The 19309-nt window shown below is 42.8% G+C and overlaps 1 protein-coding gene across 1 annotated transcript; it reads left to right on the forward strand.

Moving 5' to 3' along the window:
* The first annotated feature begins 2409 nt into the window (after positions 1–2409).
* Positions 2410–18182, forward strand: LOC110487625 (actin-binding Rho-activating protein). The gene is made up of 5 exons (XM_036971009.1): positions 2410–2546; positions 2676–2730; positions 3491–3551; positions 14812–15580; positions 15833–18182. The coding sequence occupies exons 1-5, from the start codon at positions 2410–2412 to the stop codon at positions 16314–16316; spliced, it is 1506 nt and encodes a 501-aa protein (XP_036826904.1). The 3' UTR covers positions 16317–18182.
* The last annotated feature ends 1127 nt before the right edge of the window (positions 18183–19309 follow it).

The following is a 19309-nucleotide window of genomic DNA, read 5'->3' on the forward strand; positions in this document are numbered from 1 at the left end:
ATTTGACATCGCATTGCATAAACTGATTCCTTTTGGATCAAGCTACCTCTGTGAATACTTTTGCTGCACTTACTTTAAAAACGGTTATCCGTGTCAAGCATAGCGCTCAAAATTAAAATGCTGTGTTCCCAGCACCAGGCTCATTCATTGGAGTGAGTACAGATGGATTAAAAATAGGTTTATGGATAGAGAGATTCTGGAAATGACCAATGTAAATGGCCAAATAAAATAGTATGAAGTGAAATGCAAACAAATACATCTATGGTAATCTAAGGTAATTGATCACGGCCCCTTCCTGTGTTTGTGAATGTATAAATTTCCTCAGGGCAATGACTAGAGGTCATCATGGGGTGACACTGCCCCGGTGTCCAGTAGCAAGTGGAGCAGACCAAGTGGAGCAGACGAGGGAGAGAGACCCTCACCTCGGCTCCAGCCCCATCCTCACCCGCCAGCAGCTCCTCTGCCTGAGGTAAGCAGTGTGACATCACACACACGCTGTAAGTAAAACCTCTCAAGGACACAGAGAAACTGCAAAGTGAAAACACGTGAAGACGGCAGGTGTGAGATTGTGGGTAAACTGGAGAATGTGTTTTGTGTGTGTATATGCCAGACATGAGCACTCACTCATGCTCCCTTGATCCGTCTCTCCGTCCCAGGCGACCAAACCTCAGCAACAGCTGCTACTGTACATGAACTCCACCCTGCAGTGTCTGTTGGCCTTGAAAGCCTTCTTCCAGGACTTCTGCAAGCTTGCATTCTCTTCAGGTGCCCTCACACACACACACACCACACACTTGGATGTCTTGCCTCTTGCGACTTTGCAATTCTGCTTATTGCCACACGCTCTCCTTACGCACACACATTATTTAACCAACAGTTTTTGTGACAAAAACTATCAGTAGAGTTGAAACGCGAAGGCAACACATTGACCTTTAGATTTGTATTCGGTACTTGACAACTTAAGCGTGCACTAATGTCATCACGCACTGATTTTTATCTGCAACGTCAGTTTAGTGGAAACACCACTGGTGGTAAAATATGCAGATTTTCTTTATGCAGATTTTTGAATATTCGCATGACAATCTATCACCAATTGGATGGAAACCTCAACCTTTGTCGAGAAAAGTGTTACTTGCAATGATATATGGTTGTTTTACCTACCTTAGCTTAGGGCTGGGCCGTATACACGGACCGGTTTGGGGTTTTACTTTACCTTCTACAACAGTATTTGAATGTTTGGTTTGTTAAATGTGATATGCCGTGCGTAACACCCATTTGTATCATTTACTCTGCTACTTGAGTTGTCTTTCGTCTCTCTCTCTCTCTCCATGCCGCTTTCCACACAGACCTAGCCCCGCAACCTGTCACTCAAGGAGCGCATGTGTTGTTGCTCGACCACAAGACACTTGCGTTCAGTCTGCATAGTCAATGCAACACCTGCAACAATGTTGATGACAACGATGCTGTTTCCACTTTGCGTCTTAATATAAATCAACAAGGGTTCTATAATTACACTATTAGGTTGTGTTTCTTACATCTGCAAAGAGTTAGTTTGTGTTTCCTTAGCAAGTTTTGGCTAAATCATGTTAGCCGCTAATGCTAATTGCTAGTTAGCTAGCTAGCTAAATGTATTAAGTCAGAGCAGACATTGCTAGCTATACAGCCTGATACCAGTGATGGTGTAGGCCTAAATCAGCATGCTGTTTGTGCAGCAGTATCTTCGAAATCAAAAATGATTACTCGAAGCATGAATATGTTTGCTACATGAAGTAGCTAAGTTCCCTAAAAAACACTGACCAACACTTTGGTTCCTACCCTGTTACAATAACTTCTGCCGGGCATTTTCATTCCTTGTCATGTCAAACAACACTGTATTCAAATTGCCCACTATTATATTCTAACTATAGAATTATAATAATCATTATGTTTCCATGATTCCAAAACAGTGAAATTGCAATTGCAACATTTGGTAAAAAGCAAGGCCTCAATTTGTTTTCCCATGTCGTGCAGCCTATGTAGCAGTGCGGAAAGGAACTCAAATGAGTGCAGAAAATGCAGAAATTGATGAATGCAGAAATACATTTTCGGTTCAAGTTTAATTGAACAGTATAGAACAATCACAATGGAGAAAGACCCATTGAAATCACATAGAATGTATGTGTTGCCACCCTAGGGTCACTCTCTACTCAATAAAGCAAATTTCTCATTTTTATTATTTAAAAACATCAGATACCGTCATACCGTCAATGTTTTTCTTTTTTTTTTAAATACAATGAAATTGACTTGCCTAGTTAAAAATAAATTATAATAAAGATATGATATGATATTTTGGCCATATTGCCCCGCCCTACCTTAGCTGAATGTATGCTAAATGACCAAAATGTAAATGTCTAGGACACCCACGAGTTCATGAGCACCTTGCTGGCTCAGATGGCATCTCTAGCCCCGGTTCTGCAGACGGTGGTGGCAGCGATGGATGGGACCTACACCTGCCCGGTGGAGACCCACTTCGGGTTCCAAATGCTCAGCACCAGGATCTGCAGCAGGTTAAATCTACACTCACAAACAGAGGGGACAAAATGCACATAAACACACTAACGCATATGCACTGTAGATCTCTTGTTTTGGTCTCTATGTGTCTGTAACTGTGTGTTTCTCCTGTTTTTTGTATTCAGGCTGTGGAAAGCAGACGACACCCAGCTGTCTACGGAAGTGGTGCCTGGTGGCTCAGTGAAAGCCAGCCTCCAGCTCTACCAAAGAAATCAGTGGCACTCCAATACATTAAATAGTGTTAAGATAGTAGGATACAGGTTATGTCTAGTGCTTAATCTATTTTGATAGTTTGGGCCAACCCTTAATGACATTGTTTTCGAAAGAATTGCGCTTCCATTTGGTCATTTACAGTGTAATGTGAAATGTGTCAGATTCGTGTTTCATCTCTACCTACCTCCTCTGCTGTAGGAGGAAGAGCTGTAGTTTAGGTGTGACTGTGGGGGGAAGGCTTCTGGTCAGCGCTGGTCTTTACAGTCCCATTAACAGTGAGTGAGCTCTGCACTGTTGTCTGTCATCTTGAGATACAGTACCTGTCTGCATGTACAATACACTCGATTTGATATTGTTTATTGTCAAAATACTCAGCTATGAAGTTGTTCATCTCCAAAATGTTCCACTTTACTTTACAGTTGTCCTGGCATTGTAGTCACAGCTGAGGTGGCTTCTCTCTCCTTCTCTTTAACCTTCTCTGCTCTGTCCCGCTCTCTCTCCACCTCTGTGTGTTGCAGGGTCCTGGTCCTCCACTTGAAGCGGTTCAACTAGGTAAACCTTAATCAAGATGGAGGACAAGATCCATAGAATAATTAAAGAATAATCAGGAAAATGTCATAGTGCAAGTTTCAGAGAAATAAGTCTGAATTTTTCTAAAATATTGTGTTTAATGAGTAAATGTGTTGTGTATGTATGTGTATAGCTGTATTTCTGTTGTTGTTTTCAGGGTGGATCCAAGTACATGCTGGTCAGTCTACTGAGCCACATCCGCTCCTCTACATCCTCAGGTAAGATACACACCCTACACACACAGAAACACTTGTGGGCAGGGGCGGAGCCAGAGGGCAGTTTGATGCTGATTGACATCTCATTTCACCTCTTGTTGAAAGAAGCATTTATTTTGACGTTCGGTGGCGCATTTTTTCAAATCGAGGACGAGGAAGAGAGAATATTAACGTTGGTTGCGAGACACAGAATAATAAGAATAAGAAGAACACACAGAAGAAGAGAGAATATTTCCACAGCTCCACGAGCTCTTTTCGCAATTGGTGAAAGCATCATATTTGAAGTAAGTTTTAAGGTTTAGCAGCGGGTTTGGGTATCCTGAACAACTTTTACGAAAGTGTAAGTTAACTTTAGACCTTTGACTACATTGAGACAGTTAATCAGATAAGAGAGATCGGTTCCCAATTTAGCCTAACATTATGTTTATCTGTGCTAGTAATACACACATATACAGTGCAGTGTCGTAAGTCACAGTATACAAATGTTTAGCGAATGTGGGGTAACTAGTAGGCTACAGCTGTCAGTGTTCAGCAAGTTAACATTTGGCCATTTGAAATCCCTTAACTCAGTTAGATTTTCGTGCTTGAACTCAAAACGAACAATTGTTATTATCAATCTGTTAACATTATTGAAAAGATTACCACATTTTGCAGATAGCCTGTTTGCTATCGTAAAGGTGTAAGAAATTATAGCTAGCTAAGTTACTTACTGCAGAGTAGGGCTAGCCATGATCTAACTAAACTCAGCAAAAAAAGAAACGTCCTCTCACTGTCAACTGCGTTTATTTTCAGCAAACTTAATGTGTAAATATTTGAACATAACTATGAACATAATATATGAACATAACAAGATTCAAAAACTGAGACAAAAAACTGAACAAGTTCCACAGACATGTGACCAACAGAAATGGAATAACGTGTCCCAGAACAAAGGGGGGTTCAAAATGAAAAGTAACCGTCAGTATCTGGTGTGGCCACCAGCTGCATTAAGTACTGCAGTGCACCTCTTCCTCATGGACTGCACCAGATTTGCTAGTTCTTGCTGTGAGATGTTACCCCACTCTTCAACCTGCAAGTTCCCAGACAAAACCGCCACTCAGTGAAAAGATTGCCAGTCCTGTCTGGACCAACGACGGTGGGTTTGTGCCCATAGGCGTTGTTGCCGGTGATGTCTGGTGTGGACCTGCCTTTACAACAGGCCTACAAGCCCTCAGTCCAGCCTCTCTCAGCCTATTGTGGACAGTCTGAGCACTGATGGAGGGATTGTGCATTCCTGGTGTAGCTCGGGCAGTTGTTGTTGCCATCCTGTACCTGTCCCGCTGGTGTGATATTCAATTGTACCAATCCTGTGCAGGTGTTGCTACATGTGGTCTGCCACTGCGAGGACAATCAGTTGTCCATCCTGTCTCCCTGTAGTGCTGTCTTAGGCATCTCACAGTACAGACATTGCAATTTATTGCCCTGGCCACATCTGCAGTCCTCATGCATCCTTGCAGCATGCCTAAGGCACGTTCACACAGATGAGCAGGGACCCTGGGCATCTTTCTTTTGGTGTTTTTCAAAGTCAGTAGAAAGTCCTCTTTAGTGTCCTAAGTATTCATGACTGTGACCTTAATTACCTACCGTCTGTAAGCTGTTAGTGTCTTAACGACTGTTCCACAGGTGCATGTTCATTAATTGTTGATGGTTCATTGAACAAGCATGGGAAACAGAAATCCCTTATTTACATAAGTATTCAGACCCTTTGCTATGTGACTCGATATTGAGCTCAGGTGCATCCTGTTTCCATTGATCAGCCTTGAAATGTTTCTGCAGCTTGATTGGAGTCCAACTGTGCTAAATTCAATTGATTGGACATGATTTGAAAGGCACACACCTGTCTATATAAGGTCCCACAGTTGACAGCACATGTCAGAGCAAAAATCACGCCAGGAGGTCGAAGGAATTGTCCACAGAGCTCCGAGACAGGATTGTGTCGAGGCACAAATCTGGGGAAAATAACCCAAAAATGTCTGCAGCATTGGAGGTCCCCAATAACTCAGTGGCCTCCATCATTCTTAAATGGAAAAAGTTTGGAACCACCAAGAATCTTCCTAGAGCTGGCCACCCGGCCAAATTGAGAAATCGGGGGAGAAGGGTCTTGGTCAGGGAGGTGACCAAGAACCCAATGGTTCCTCTGTGGAGATGGGAGAACCTTCCAGAAGGATAACCATTTCTGCAGCACTCCACCAATCAGGATTTTATGGTAGAGTGGCCAAACGGAAGCCACTCCTCAGTAAAAGGCACATGACAGCCTGCTTGGAGTTTGCCAAAAGGCACCTAAAGACTCTCAGACCACGAGAAACAAGATTCTCTGGTCTGATGAAACCATGATGGAACTCTTTGGCCTGAATGCCAACCGTAACGTATGGAGGAAACCTGGCACCATCCCTACGGTGAAGAATGGTTGTGGCAGCATCATGCTGTGGGGATGTTTTTCAGCGGCAGGAACTAGGAGACTAGTCAGGATCGAGGCAAAGATGAATTGAGCAAAGTACAGCGAGATCCTTGATGAAAACCTGCTCCAGAGCGCTCAGCACCTCAGACTGGGGTGAAGGTTCACCTTCCAACAGGACAACGACCCTAAGCACACAGCCAAGACAACGCAGGAATGGCTTCGGGATAAGTCTCTGAATGTCCTTGAGTGGCCCAGCCAGAGCCCGGACTTGAACCTGATCAAACATTTCTGGAAAGACCTGAAAATAGCCATGCAGCAATGTTCCCCATCCAATCTGACAGAACTCGAGAGGATCTGCAGAGAAGAATGGAAGAAACTCCCCAAATAAAGATATGCCAAGTTTGTAGCTTCATACCCAAGAAGACTCAAGGCTGCTTTGTCATTATGGGGTATTATGGGGTATTGTGTGTAGTTTGATGAGGGGGGAAAAAATAATAAAGCTGTAACCTAATGTAATGACGGGTGAGTGAAATGAGTGAGGAGTCAGATGCAGAGAGCAAAATGAAGGGGAAAACGCTTTAATGTCCTTCAAATGGTAACAGGTCCAAAACATGGGTGAATGCCCAAAAAAACTGGCGCTAAACCAACCCAAAACCTAGACACACACTGGACAGCGAAAACCCAAAACCAAAACACGATACATCACCAAACGTAACAACCAACAAGCCCGCACAAACACCAGCGGGCAAAACGAACTTAAATAACACCCATCCCAAAACCCCAACAAGAAACAGGTGAAAACAATTAGACAAAAACAAACGAAAAGGAAAAAGGGATCGGTGGCAGCTAATAGACCGGCGACGACGAGCGCCGAGCGCCACCCGAGCAGGAAGGGGGGCCACCTTCGGTGGTATTCGTGACACCTAACAAAATGTGGAAAAAGTAAAGGATTCTGAATACTTTCCGAAGGCACTGTATATCTAGGGAAAGAGGGATACCTAGTCAGTTGCACAACTGAATCCATTCAACCAAAATGTGTCTTCCGCATTTAACACAAACCCTCTGAATCAGAGAGGTGCGGGGGGCTGTCTTAATCAGCGCCCGGGAGCAGTTGTTGTGGGTTAACTCCTTGCTCAAGGGCAGAACGGCAGATTTTTCTACCTTGCCGGTTCAGTCATTTGAATCAGGAACCTTTTGGTTACTGGCCCAAACGCTCTTAATCTCCAGGCTACCTGCTGCCCCTAGAGTATCAAGTATATCAGGGAATTTGCAATAACTGAAGCCGATGCTTAGGCCAGGTCTCTCTTGAAAAATAGATTTTTATCTCAATGAGAAAAACCTGTATAAACAAAGGTTACATAAAATACAAATGCACAGCACAGGATACAATACTAATTATGGCTAAATGCTATCATGTTTTTATAGCCGCTAGGCTACATACTGAGAAGGAAGGCCCTCCTAACATCAGCTAGCCTCTCAAAAACACTGAACCCGCATGTTTCTTTAAACTTTATTTATTCTTGCTCCTTTTCTTTATTCATCTCCTCTAAAACATGTCCAATAAATTCAAAATGAAGTCGCCTTAGCTCTGCTCTGGACCCTTAATGAGATCATATGGCTACACAAGCCCAGTCATTCATCCTGTCAGTCTCCGTGCAGGAGACGATGTGATGTCCTCCTCTATCTGGATGGCACAAGCTGACCACAGGCCTGCACTTACAGCCAATTTAACGTCCCGTCCGTCTATTTATGAGGGCTGTTTGAGACGGCCAAACAGAATTAACAACACACTTCGCCTTCGACTTCGGGAAGTATTAGTGAATTACAGTGTTTTTTTTTTTTTAAAGGGACTGGCTGACTCAGTTTACGTCTCTGGGCTAAGGCAGATGCGTAGAGCTGACTGGCTCTGTCTTCGGAGTCACTGACGAGATAGGAGAAGATGTTGTTGTGGTTGTGTCGGAGAAAAGAGGAGAAATGGATGTCTGTACTTGTCAAGTTTACTTACAAAGACACTTTGTCAACCGCAAATGTTTGACCGCTGTTGGTGTTGCAGTCTGCATTGGAAACGACACCTCTTTCATCAAATTCTGAGCAGAAAAAAAGTACCGTCCAAGAGAAATAAATACTGTTAATATCCTATGATTTTGGCTTTGTTCCACTTTGTTCCAATCCTAAGGACAGCATACAAGATTCCGAGGCAATCAAAATATCATGGCTAAAAGCATCTATCTTTTACCAGTGCTCTTAGTTAATAAGGCATGTTAATCACAGGCAGATTAGAACAGAACATTTTATTCTGCATACTCAGCCCACTAAGGGCACCCCACGAATCAGCATCACCCGCCGGGGTCACAGAGTGCCCGAGAGGTCGCTTCTCCACCACCTTCGATCCTAATCCTGCACAGTTAATCTCGATGGTCAACCAAAACAAAACCCGCTGAAGAGCTGCCGACTCTAAAGAATAAAAGGCAAAGAAGACAGAGGACTAGCAGCAATCCTTTTGATACACACTAGGAAACGCAGGCGCGCTCACTGTTCTGGCCCTTCCCTCTGGCCTGGATGCAGTGTCTGAACCACCAGTCCAGGTGGCCTAAAAGACCAGACCGGAATGGACTTTCAAAAAGAAATGTGTAGTGTTTACACCTGGAATTCCAACTGAAGCAACCATCTCTTTGAATAGCGAATGTGATTAATCAGTTTATGAGCGGAGCCAGAATGAAAACCATCTGATTTGCCTGGTCCACTCTGGGTATGGGCTACCACACGCTGATGGATGGCAAGCTGGGGCAGCAGTGGGCGAGGTGATATTTATTAGTCTGTGATATACAGCACAAGCAGCATGAAGGGTTGTGTCCGGTCTGAGTACATGGTAACCACTAGCCTGATCCACCATCCTGAAACAATGTAAGCTTGCGAGAAATCAGGATGGTGGATCAGGCTAGGTAACAACAGCTCTAGTTCAACATGCCTTTCTCTGTCTTTCTGTCTGTTTCTCTAACTCCTCATAAACCATATACCTAATTTTTCCATCTCTGACTCACTCACCCACTCAATCCCCTGTAGGTTATTTGACCACTGGAGACAGAACATTTTTCTCCAGCATCTTTCTCTAGCACTACAGAGCTTTACAGACTCAACACTGACCTTGTGGGGACCTCTGCTGGTGTTTTACTGAGCTCACCGTTCTCAACAACTGCTGCTCTGCAGTTCTGGTGTGATGAATATAGTTGGTGAACGTGTATTTGCAACAATACCTTGACCAGGTGAAGTTCCTACTTTTGTCACTAGATGTCAGCAGAAATACTGTTGGATGATTTTCTTTACAGTTTTTCCTCAATTGCTAAAACACCATTTCTGAAACCTTGCTCCATTCCCTGAAAACATTCAACACAAAACCTCATCTTCAAGCACTATCTACATAACCTCTGACTCCTCTCGCAAAATGAAGCATTCGCCTCGAAACTGTTTTACCTGTGTTCAAAATCAAACACTGCTCTCAAATCATAAACAAAGTGATCAAAATGATAAACACTCTCAAGCAGTCAGTAAACAATACACCGAAAAATAGGAAACACATTGTTCAAAACATACAATTCTCAGGGAGAAGTACATTATTAATCTAAAAAAATATTTTTCCGTCATTGTCTTTTGATGAACGAAAGCATGTTCTATCATAGTAGCTCAAAATTGATCAGAAATTACTACTCTGCTTTGCGCTTTGCAATTTTGTTTTTTGTTCTTCCTCCTCTTTGTACCCCTATTTTTACAGTGCTGTACCCTGCATCTCACAAACTTGTCCTTTGTCTCTGTGATACTGTAATTCTTGTTCTTTGTTGATATGAACCTGCAACCAGTCAAAATCTATTGAGCAGTCAGTACTGTTAATAAATGGAAAGCACAATGTTCAGGGCCATACAATTAGTCCATTGTACAGTATACAGCCTACAATGCACTGTACTACAGTATACAATACTGAAAGGGACAAAAATCAAAGGAGTAAACATGTGATCAATGTGCTTCTTCTTGTCTTTGGGCTGGGTCAGGCCAGAGCACTTTGTCGACATCACAAGCGATATTGTCCCTCCTGAGGCAACAGGGGAAGAAGCCTCTTGTGTGCCGTATCCAGCCCTGACATGATTCCTCACCTATATCACCACAGGCTAAATCCATGGCTTGCAGCAGATTTACTCTGATGTAGGGTTGTCTATCATACACTTTCCATCTCCAAGAGGATAAAAGCTCCTCAATCGGATTCAGGAAAGGCGAGTATGGAGAGAGGTACAAGTTCATAAACTGGCCATTGATGTTAAACCATTCCCTTACCTGAGCAGCTCGGTGGAAACTGACATTGTCCCACACTATCACATAGGTGGGAATGGGATTCTCATTTAGCTCTTGACCCTGCTGCTCTTGAACCTGCTGCTCAAATAAAATCTCTCTTAGATTGGCAATAAATCTTAGAAGGTGCTGGGTGTTATATGGCCCGAGTGTAACATGGTGATGTAGAACACCATGGTTGCTGATAGCAGCACAGATTGTGACATTGCCACCTCGTTGACCAGGGACTTCAACAATGGCCCGCTGTCCAATCATGTTTCGGCCTCTCCTTCTCCTCTTTGTTAGATTGAAGGCTGCTTCATCGACAAAGATGAACTCATGGGGTCTGTCCAAGGATCCCAAGTCAAATATGATCTGTGTAGAAATACAATATACTGTATGTAGGATTTTGCAAGTCGTACAAAGACAGTGCTATACTGTAGAGTACAATTAGGCTTCTGATTCACATACATTGTATGTACTGAAGAGTAATGTCATTCACATAGTATGTTTTAGTACTGTAGACAATCTGGATTACAGTAAATGTTTCTGAATGTACACTTACTTGCACATACTGAGCTCGCAGTTCTTTCACCCTTGGTGAGTTGCTCTCAAAAGGTACTCTGTATACTTGTTTCATTCGCATCCCGTTACGATGGAGGACACGGTCAATTGTGGAAATGCTCACACTGTCGATTCCCTGGAAGTGTGTGTTGTCTTGTATCACTCGTTCCTGGATTTCTCTGAGTCGTATTGCATTATCTTGAAGGACCATGCTAACTATAACGGCCTCTTGCTCCCGAGTGAATATAGCTGTCCTTCCACCTGCATGTGGCAGCCTTGCAATTCTACAAAAAGTAGTTGTGCAGTTACAAAACATATTCCTGCAGTACAATACATACAGTGATTAACTTTACAAATGTCTATTGAAACAGCTGCATATAGTGTAGTACAGTAAATTTGCAATTACAAAAATACAGTAGTATACTGTACCTGTTCTCTTCTCTGAATGTCCTCACTATGGTGGACACAGAAAATCGGCTCAAATTGGGTTGCACTCTAAGTCCTGCTTCCCTCATTGTCAGTCCATGGACAAGAACATGGTCTATAACTGTGGCTCGAATTTCATCAGATATTTCCACTCTTTGTCTTCCTCTTCCTCTTCGTCCTCCTCTTCCTCTTTCTTTCCCTCCTCCTCCTCTTTCTCCTCGTCGCCCACCCCGCATACGCACTCATCCTCGTCCTCTCACATTGTTTCTTCTATCCATTCTCAGACTTTCTCCTTCCCACCTTCAACAACTTGTTTGCTCTCTGAACTGGCTTATATTGGTTGTGTCGCATCATTTGAAACAGGTTAAATCAATTTTGAGTGGTTGTGTTCAATCAATGACATGTGTTCTCTATTTGTATTTGATTGTTGCCACTTGTGTTTACCAGTATGGATGACATGTGCATTAGAGTGCAGAATTTGTTTTAAGAATGAGAGTGAGATCTGCAAATTGTGTTTTACCATGTGAAATGGTTTAAGGTATTGACAACAGACTGCATAATTCGCTAAATGAGTCCAGGCAACTGAGAACTTTGTTCAGCCAATGGCTTTTAGTGTTTTAAAAATTGAGAAAAACTGTAATGAGATGTATGTTTTAGACAAACAATCAATTTTTCCAAAAATATAATTGAATTCAAAACTCTAAACTGTCTTGATATGGGTTCTTTAAGGTGTAGACTTTACAATGACATTTGCTAAACTTTCACAGACTTCTATCTACAACTTAATCTGAGTACCCAGATATATTTTCTATAGGCATTTCCCTAAAACAAGACCCAGGCCTAAAGTACCAATAACCGCCCAAAAATATCACACTGCTAAATTCTTATAATTTTACAGATTTTTTTATAGCAAAAATAAAATTATCATGATTTCATGTGATTTGAATATGAATTATATTTAGAAATCCTCTTCAAAAATGAACAATGTGACATCCCCATAAATGCAATTGAGAGGTAATCCACATATTTGTCCATAAGGTGGCACTCTAACCTGCTTATGAGGTTATCTGGTATTCGGAATGACCTGAAGAGGTATACAGGAGCCCTCTGTTCATGCTCACTGACACACTTCCACACCGTGTGACTGACTGCCAACAGCTGCTTCTCGCCAGCTTGCTGGCCTGTGTATGCTTCGGACAGATTCTATTAATATGTCCCTTTCCTCTCATTGACCCATACAAATATCAAGACTAACACACACACCCAGATTAACATAAACATCCACACATGTACACCTTCACATTAGGTTACGTCTAGAGAGCTGTCATACACATGTATACATCTAAAACACACATGCCCATTTTCTAACATGAAATGTAGAGTCTTGAAGCACTGGGTGCAATGCCAGAGGCAGTGCTCCCCCGACCCTCCCTGTTTCTAAACTTTGATCTCTCTACCAGGTGCATTGCAAGACTAAACCCTACATGCGTAAGCAGTAGCTCCTCGTCATCTACAGGTATCACATTCTTTCCTGGTTAGAGTCTGTGTGCCTTTGGTCCTTGGGTCAAATGTCTCCTCCGGTCTTTGACACCCCCTCTGGTCCCTGTGACACACAACAAACTGCCAGTGCAGGTGTAGCTGCTCTCAGCTTCTTGCCTAAGCACACTCCACACAGTATATTTGCATGGCATGCACGGTGTGGATATATATCATCAATCTATCTGTTCTGGTGACAATGCAGTAAGTGTTTATGCTTATGGAAATAGAACCTGGCGCTGGCAGCAAACGTGCAAGCTAGAGCAGAATTTGAGCTGTGCTGTAAGCTAACGTTCTCGTGTGTGTTTCTGCTAGGGGATCTCTTTTACCGATGCTGTCGAATCCAATTGTATTTTTCTGTATCGCACCAACCCTCACTGTCTTTCTGTCTGTCTCTGACCCGTTTTGAGCCTGAGCTTGACTTGATTGATTGTCCACTGGGCACCGATGTCATTTCAACGTCTAGTTTTGATTTACATTTGGTTGAGTTGTCAACTAACAGGAATTTCCCATGTCATTCGTTTTTTTTTTTTAGGTTAAACGTTGGGTGAAAAAAAGACTAAATTCCCTGACGTTGATGACTTTTTGCCAGTCTAATCAGTTTTACACGTTGATTCAACGTCATCACATAGATTGTTTTATTTTATTGAAATGACGTGGAAACCACGTTGATTCAACCAGTTTTTGTGACTTGCCCTCATTTATTTTAGTTGTCAGGTTTCTGAATTACAGGGAGTGTTTATAAGGTTTTTTTTCCTTCTATCAGCCCCCCTCATTTTAGATGCAGTCTTGTTCTTGAGCGCTAATGTCCCCTTTCTTAGATTCCCTTTTCCTGCAAAAGTCATTGTGATTTTGAATACATTACATGTCATGCCTTCGCCAACACAAATATTGGTGACACATGCGGCCAGACAGGCCACCCCAACTGGATTGTGACCGTTAAACAGGATTGCTTCTATGGGATTTGCTCATTATCGTCTACAAGGTCATCTGAACCACTGGCAGTATTTTGATAGCACTTTTCTAGACAGCAGCTGCTGCATTGTCATCTGTCATATGATATACTGTACAGGCAGTTTGGCTTTGGAGTAGTGATTAGCAATCACCACCAGTGTCATGTAGTGACATTTGTAAGTAGTACCATCATTGAAAATGCAAATGTGGATCTCATTCATGTTTGCTCTCACTGTGTAATATACTGATGGTATGTTATTTTTGCAATATCATGTACAAAAGGATATTCTTGGGCCTCCATATACAGTAACTGTATGGACTTTGCGGTTGTCATGTCAAATTGGAAAATGCTCATGAACACGGCGTAGATTACGGTCTGGGAGCAGAACACAAGCATGGTTTCCTTGAGAACATAGTGCAAGTCGTGAGAGCAGGCAGTGATGCATCCCCATGTATTCCTCACATCAAACAAAGATCAGCTAGTCTTTGCAGTTGTCTGGGCAGTTAGATACACGCTTGCGCCGGTCTTTTAAGAGCTCAGCGCACCTTTGCTCTGTTGCCCTGTTTACCTCCAGATATGGCCCATGGTCTGTGAGGAAATGTGAGCACACCAATCCCTCTAGGTTGGCAAGTGTCAGGGAAAGACGATCAGCGGGGAGGCGGGGTTGTCTCAAATACTTTCCAACGTCATGTAGAGTTCACACCTCCCATTTTAAGCCAGAGTAAGGGTAGAAGGCAACAGGGCAGGCAATTGGGGTCAGAGAGACAGTCCCACAGAGAAAGAGAGTGAAGCTTCATGAACATAAGCAAGATTAGTAGATTTTTTTTTTTTTTTTAAGCGTAACCTGACACTGACTGCACAGGCTGGCCAGAGGAAGTCTTCCACCAACAAGAACATCAAGAAGCTGCGCACCATCTGCATGGTGTCCACCCTGACATACAGCTGGCAACACTGGGTGTCCGAGGTCAACGACAAGCAGGCCAAGGAGCCTTTCGCCTGGGCTCCTGACGCCCTCAGAGAGCTTTGAGACGAACCACCAAAGACGCCAAGCACCACTAAATTAGGAACTTGGGAGAAGGTTTGCCCCGGTCAGGATCTCACCACTGGCACCAACATACCTGCCGATCAGAACAATCCTTCAGCTGACCAGCAGGAGTCCCAAGGCAGTTCTCCTCCTTCCCAATTGGTGGGTAAAAGGAAGACTCTGCTAGTGCTTCAAGGGGAGTCCCGGATCAAGACCAAGCAGGTGGTGAAGACTGTGACCAGCGGCATTCAGGAGAGGAGTGTGGGCAATACATTTCTGACCGAGCAGATCTGTAAGGAGGCTCCACCACCAGGGGAGGAGATAGACAGGATGCTGAGCAAGAGAGGGTCGCCATCACTCCGCAGAAAGTGCTCCAATGCGTTGGAGCTGACCTGCAGCTGGAAGGAGAAGGAGCGGAATGTACCGTCAGAGGGAGAATTTGGAGATGGGCGCACCTGCAGCGTGGACACAGAGGATAGTCGGTACTCTGAGGCAGAGGAAAGGGCCCTTGAGGCGGAGAGCGGCCAAGGTAACCCTGGACAGATAGACAGCACTGAAGCTGGACAGACAAACAGCACTGAAGCTGGACAGACAGACAGCTCTAAACCTGGACAGACAGACAGCTCTAAACCTGGACAGACAGACACCTCTAAACCTGTAAAGACAGATAGCACTGAGTCATCCAGGGAGGCCAAGCAGAGGGACAATGACAGCGTCTCACCGAAAGGGAAAATTGAGTCATGGGTGAGGGTCAAAATACCCTCCATCTCAGTGTGAGTTCAATGTTCTTTCTTCGTGTACAAGTGATGGTGCGTGACGGCCCGTCATTGAACATTGCCCCCAAATATGTCAAGGATAATGCTAACACACATGCGGTATATGATTTCTATACAGCACATTTCTGCTCAAATAAAACGGTATAGTGCAAAACCCGTTCTGAGCTTTACAGCGGAAATGGATGTGGCCATGGTTGATGATTGTTTTTTTGTTTTTTTGTAAATATCTTTTGTGATTGTCCTTCACAGGGGCAGAAAGGAGTTGGATGACGCCAACAGGATCAACGCTCTCTCAAGGAAGTACAGTGCCGTGGGCGATCTGAAGAGCCGCTGGCAGAACTGGTCCTCGACGCACACCGTCAACCAGAAGCTCAACCCCTTCAGTGAGGACTTTGACTATGAATACTCCATGTCCCTACGCCTCCGCAAGGGCGAGGAGGGTTACGGACGTCCCAAAGAAGGCACAAAAACAGCCGAACGGGCCAGGCGAGCCGAGCAACACATCCACGGTGAGATAGCCGACATGTGCTATGTGATCAGAACTATGAATGACCCAGATCCGGACGGGAAGACCCGCGTCACTTTCAGAGAACTGTTTGATAGATACGTACGCATCTCTGACAAGGTGGTGGGGATTCTTCTGAGAGCCAGGAGGCATGGGAAGGTGGCGTTCAAGGGGGAGATGCTGTGGCAAGGGCAGGATGATGGTGTTATCATCACCCTGTTGGTGTGACGTCATCTGCGGTGGAACCATACAGAACTAAGGAGACATAAGTCCTTTTTAACATTGAATGATTATGCGCTGATAGATGTGGCTATGTTTCTCAATAGGAACTTAGACAATTTGCTGCTATGGTTTACTGAAGATTTGATATCAGTATCTAACTCAAAATTATATGTTATTTTGTTGCTTACAGCTTTTACTAGCTTTTAAAGAACAGTTTTCTATGTCTTTATGTTATATCTGAACTCATGAATCATGTTAGAACATGTATTAATATATGCCTAATAAATAGCTTCTTTGACTTGAGGAACATTGTGTAGTTTAAACAGGGATTGAGTTTCATGATGCACAGCACACGCCAACTCTGATGAGATTTAGGAGACATGAAATCTGAGACACACCATGCAGGGAAGGCTGGTGGGAGGAGCTATAGGAGGACTTGTCATTGTAATGGCTGGAATGGAATCAATGGAATGGTAACAAACACATGGAAACTACGTGTTGGACTCCATTCCATTTATTCCATTCCAGCCTTTACAATTACCCTGTACTCCTATAGCTCCTCCCACCAGCCCCCTCTGATGCCATGTATTGTGTGCCTGACAGAGCTGAACTGCGTTTAGACAGGCAGCCCAATTGTGATGTTATTTTCAATAATCAGATCAGCTCTGAAAAAGATCTGATGGGAGAAGATCTCATGTGATTGGTCAAAAGACCAATTAGTGGAAAAAAGATCAGAATGGGGTTGCCTGTGTGAACGCAGCCCGTGTGAACATGTTTGACCTCCATGTCTGATACCTCATCGGATCCCTAAGTCTAAAATACACTTGATACTGTATTAATCAACAAAACTTGGTGTCAGTTTACGGTCTCTGATATGGATTGTCCACTTTTATTTGAATAACCATACTTTCTATTTGTCAATCTATTCATTTGAATGTAATTCTTATGAAGGGAGTTACATCCTGGGACTTTGTCGATGAGTAAACTCTTAATAACCGTGGCCCAAACCTAAAAACAAGTAGAGTTCACCTAACATTACATAATTTCCTCGCAAATGACACAAGACATAATCTGTGAACTTCTTACTAACAACACATCAATGCTCTTATCACGTTGGACAACATTCTTCCTAATCGAGACATCAAACAATTTGCTCACATGTTGTATTTTTGGGAGAAAGGACAATTCATTAAATTATCTAAAATCTATTGAGTTGATGAGGAGTCATGATTATGTCATCATCATTAAATAATGTTCTGCTTACTGAAAATGCATGGCCTACCTGTAACAGATACACTATGTACTGTTTGTGTATGTTTCTTCCTATTGATGGCATTTATTTGAGATGTATTTCGTTTTTATGTTATAATCCTGTGTATACACTACTGGTCAAAAGTTTGGACACGTCTACTCATTCAAGGGTTTTCTTTATTTTTGTAACTATTTTATACACTGTAGAATAATAGCGAAGACCTCAAAACTATGAAATAAAACATATGGAATCATGTAGTAACCAAAAAATATTCAAATATACTTCATGACAACTTTGCCTTGTTAAAAGTTAATTTTGTGGAATTTCTTTCCTTCTTAATGTGTTTGAGCCAATCAGTTGTGTTGTGACAAGGTGTGGGGGGGGGGTACAAATAAAGGAAAACCCTTGAATGAGTAGGTGTTCTACATTTTTGACCGGTAAAGTATTATGTTTTCGTGTATTTTCAAGCGGACCATAATTGAAATAACTAACTTTTTTGTGTCATCCTTGATTATTTTAATGTCATTGTACTGTATCAAAAAGGGGGGTTATATTGTGTTTAAAATGGTAAAATAAATCAAATAGAATAAATATTACAGGAATGTAATAATTTAAATGTAGAGGTTTGTTCTTTATGAATGCAGAATCCACCTGACTTTCCTCATTTGTGTTCATAGCAAATTATGTAAGAAAGGCTATCTCCAGACAGGAACTTAATATTACAGTACTTGATGCATCTTGTGGCAAACAATTTATTATTGTTATTATTTATTATTTTTTCCTGGTAGTCTACCACCATCCAGTTTTTGGTTGACTTGTATTTATTTATCTGCCTTTCTTTTTGCTTTGAAATTGAAAGTAGAATTGGTTACACCTGTGTCTATCACCTAAATAGTCATCCAGCAGGTGATCCCAATAATCCCAATCAGGGTCACCTGGATACTAGAACTAACCCAAGGGTGCTCTCCAGTGGCAACCTCGGGTAGTACACTCAAGGGAGAAAACCTGACCTGTGACAGGCACAAGCAGACAAATAACGGCGCAGTACAACAGTGGTGTGCAGATCGGCATCTCGGAATGCAAAACTCATCGGTCCTTGTCATGGATGGGGCTATTGCAGCAGACGACCACACCGGGTTCCACTCCTATCAGCTAAAAACAAGAAGAAGTGGCTCCAGTGGGCATGTGATCACTAAGACAGGACAACTGAGGAGTGGAAAAACATTGTCTGGAACATGACAGTGAGTTCAGATTACTTGACCGGCCTGCGCAGTCCCCAGAACTCAACACTATAGCGCATCTTTGGGATGAGATGGAAGGGCTGTTCGCAACATAAATGCACCGCCGTCCAATCTGCAGTAACTGCGTGATGCCATCGCAGGAGCATGGACCTGCGGAACGTTTCCGACACGTTGTAGAATACCCCGAATAATTCAGGCTGTTCTGGAGGCAAAGGGGGTTCCGACCTAGTACTAGATAGGCGTACCTAATGAACTGTCCAGTGAGTGTATAATAATAATAAATGCCATTCAACAGAAACTTTTATTCAAATCGAGTTGCAGTCATACCATTTGAGCGGTTCTGAATTAGTTTGACCTTTAGAATTGTGTAGTAGGCTTGCATAAATGCCATTTGCATTGGTGTAAAGTGTAGTTAAGTAAAAATACTTTAAAGTATGTACTACTAGTTTTTGGGGGTATCTGTAGTTTACTTTCTAATTTTGCCAATTTTTACTCCAGAAAATAAT

Source organism: Oncorhynchus mykiss, chromosome 32, assembly GCF_013265735.2.
Source record: "Oncorhynchus mykiss isolate Arlee chromosome 32, USDA_OmykA_1.1, whole genome shotgun sequence".
Classification (NCBI taxonomy): domain Eukaryota; kingdom Metazoa; phylum Chordata; class Actinopteri; order Salmoniformes; family Salmonidae; genus Oncorhynchus; species Oncorhynchus mykiss.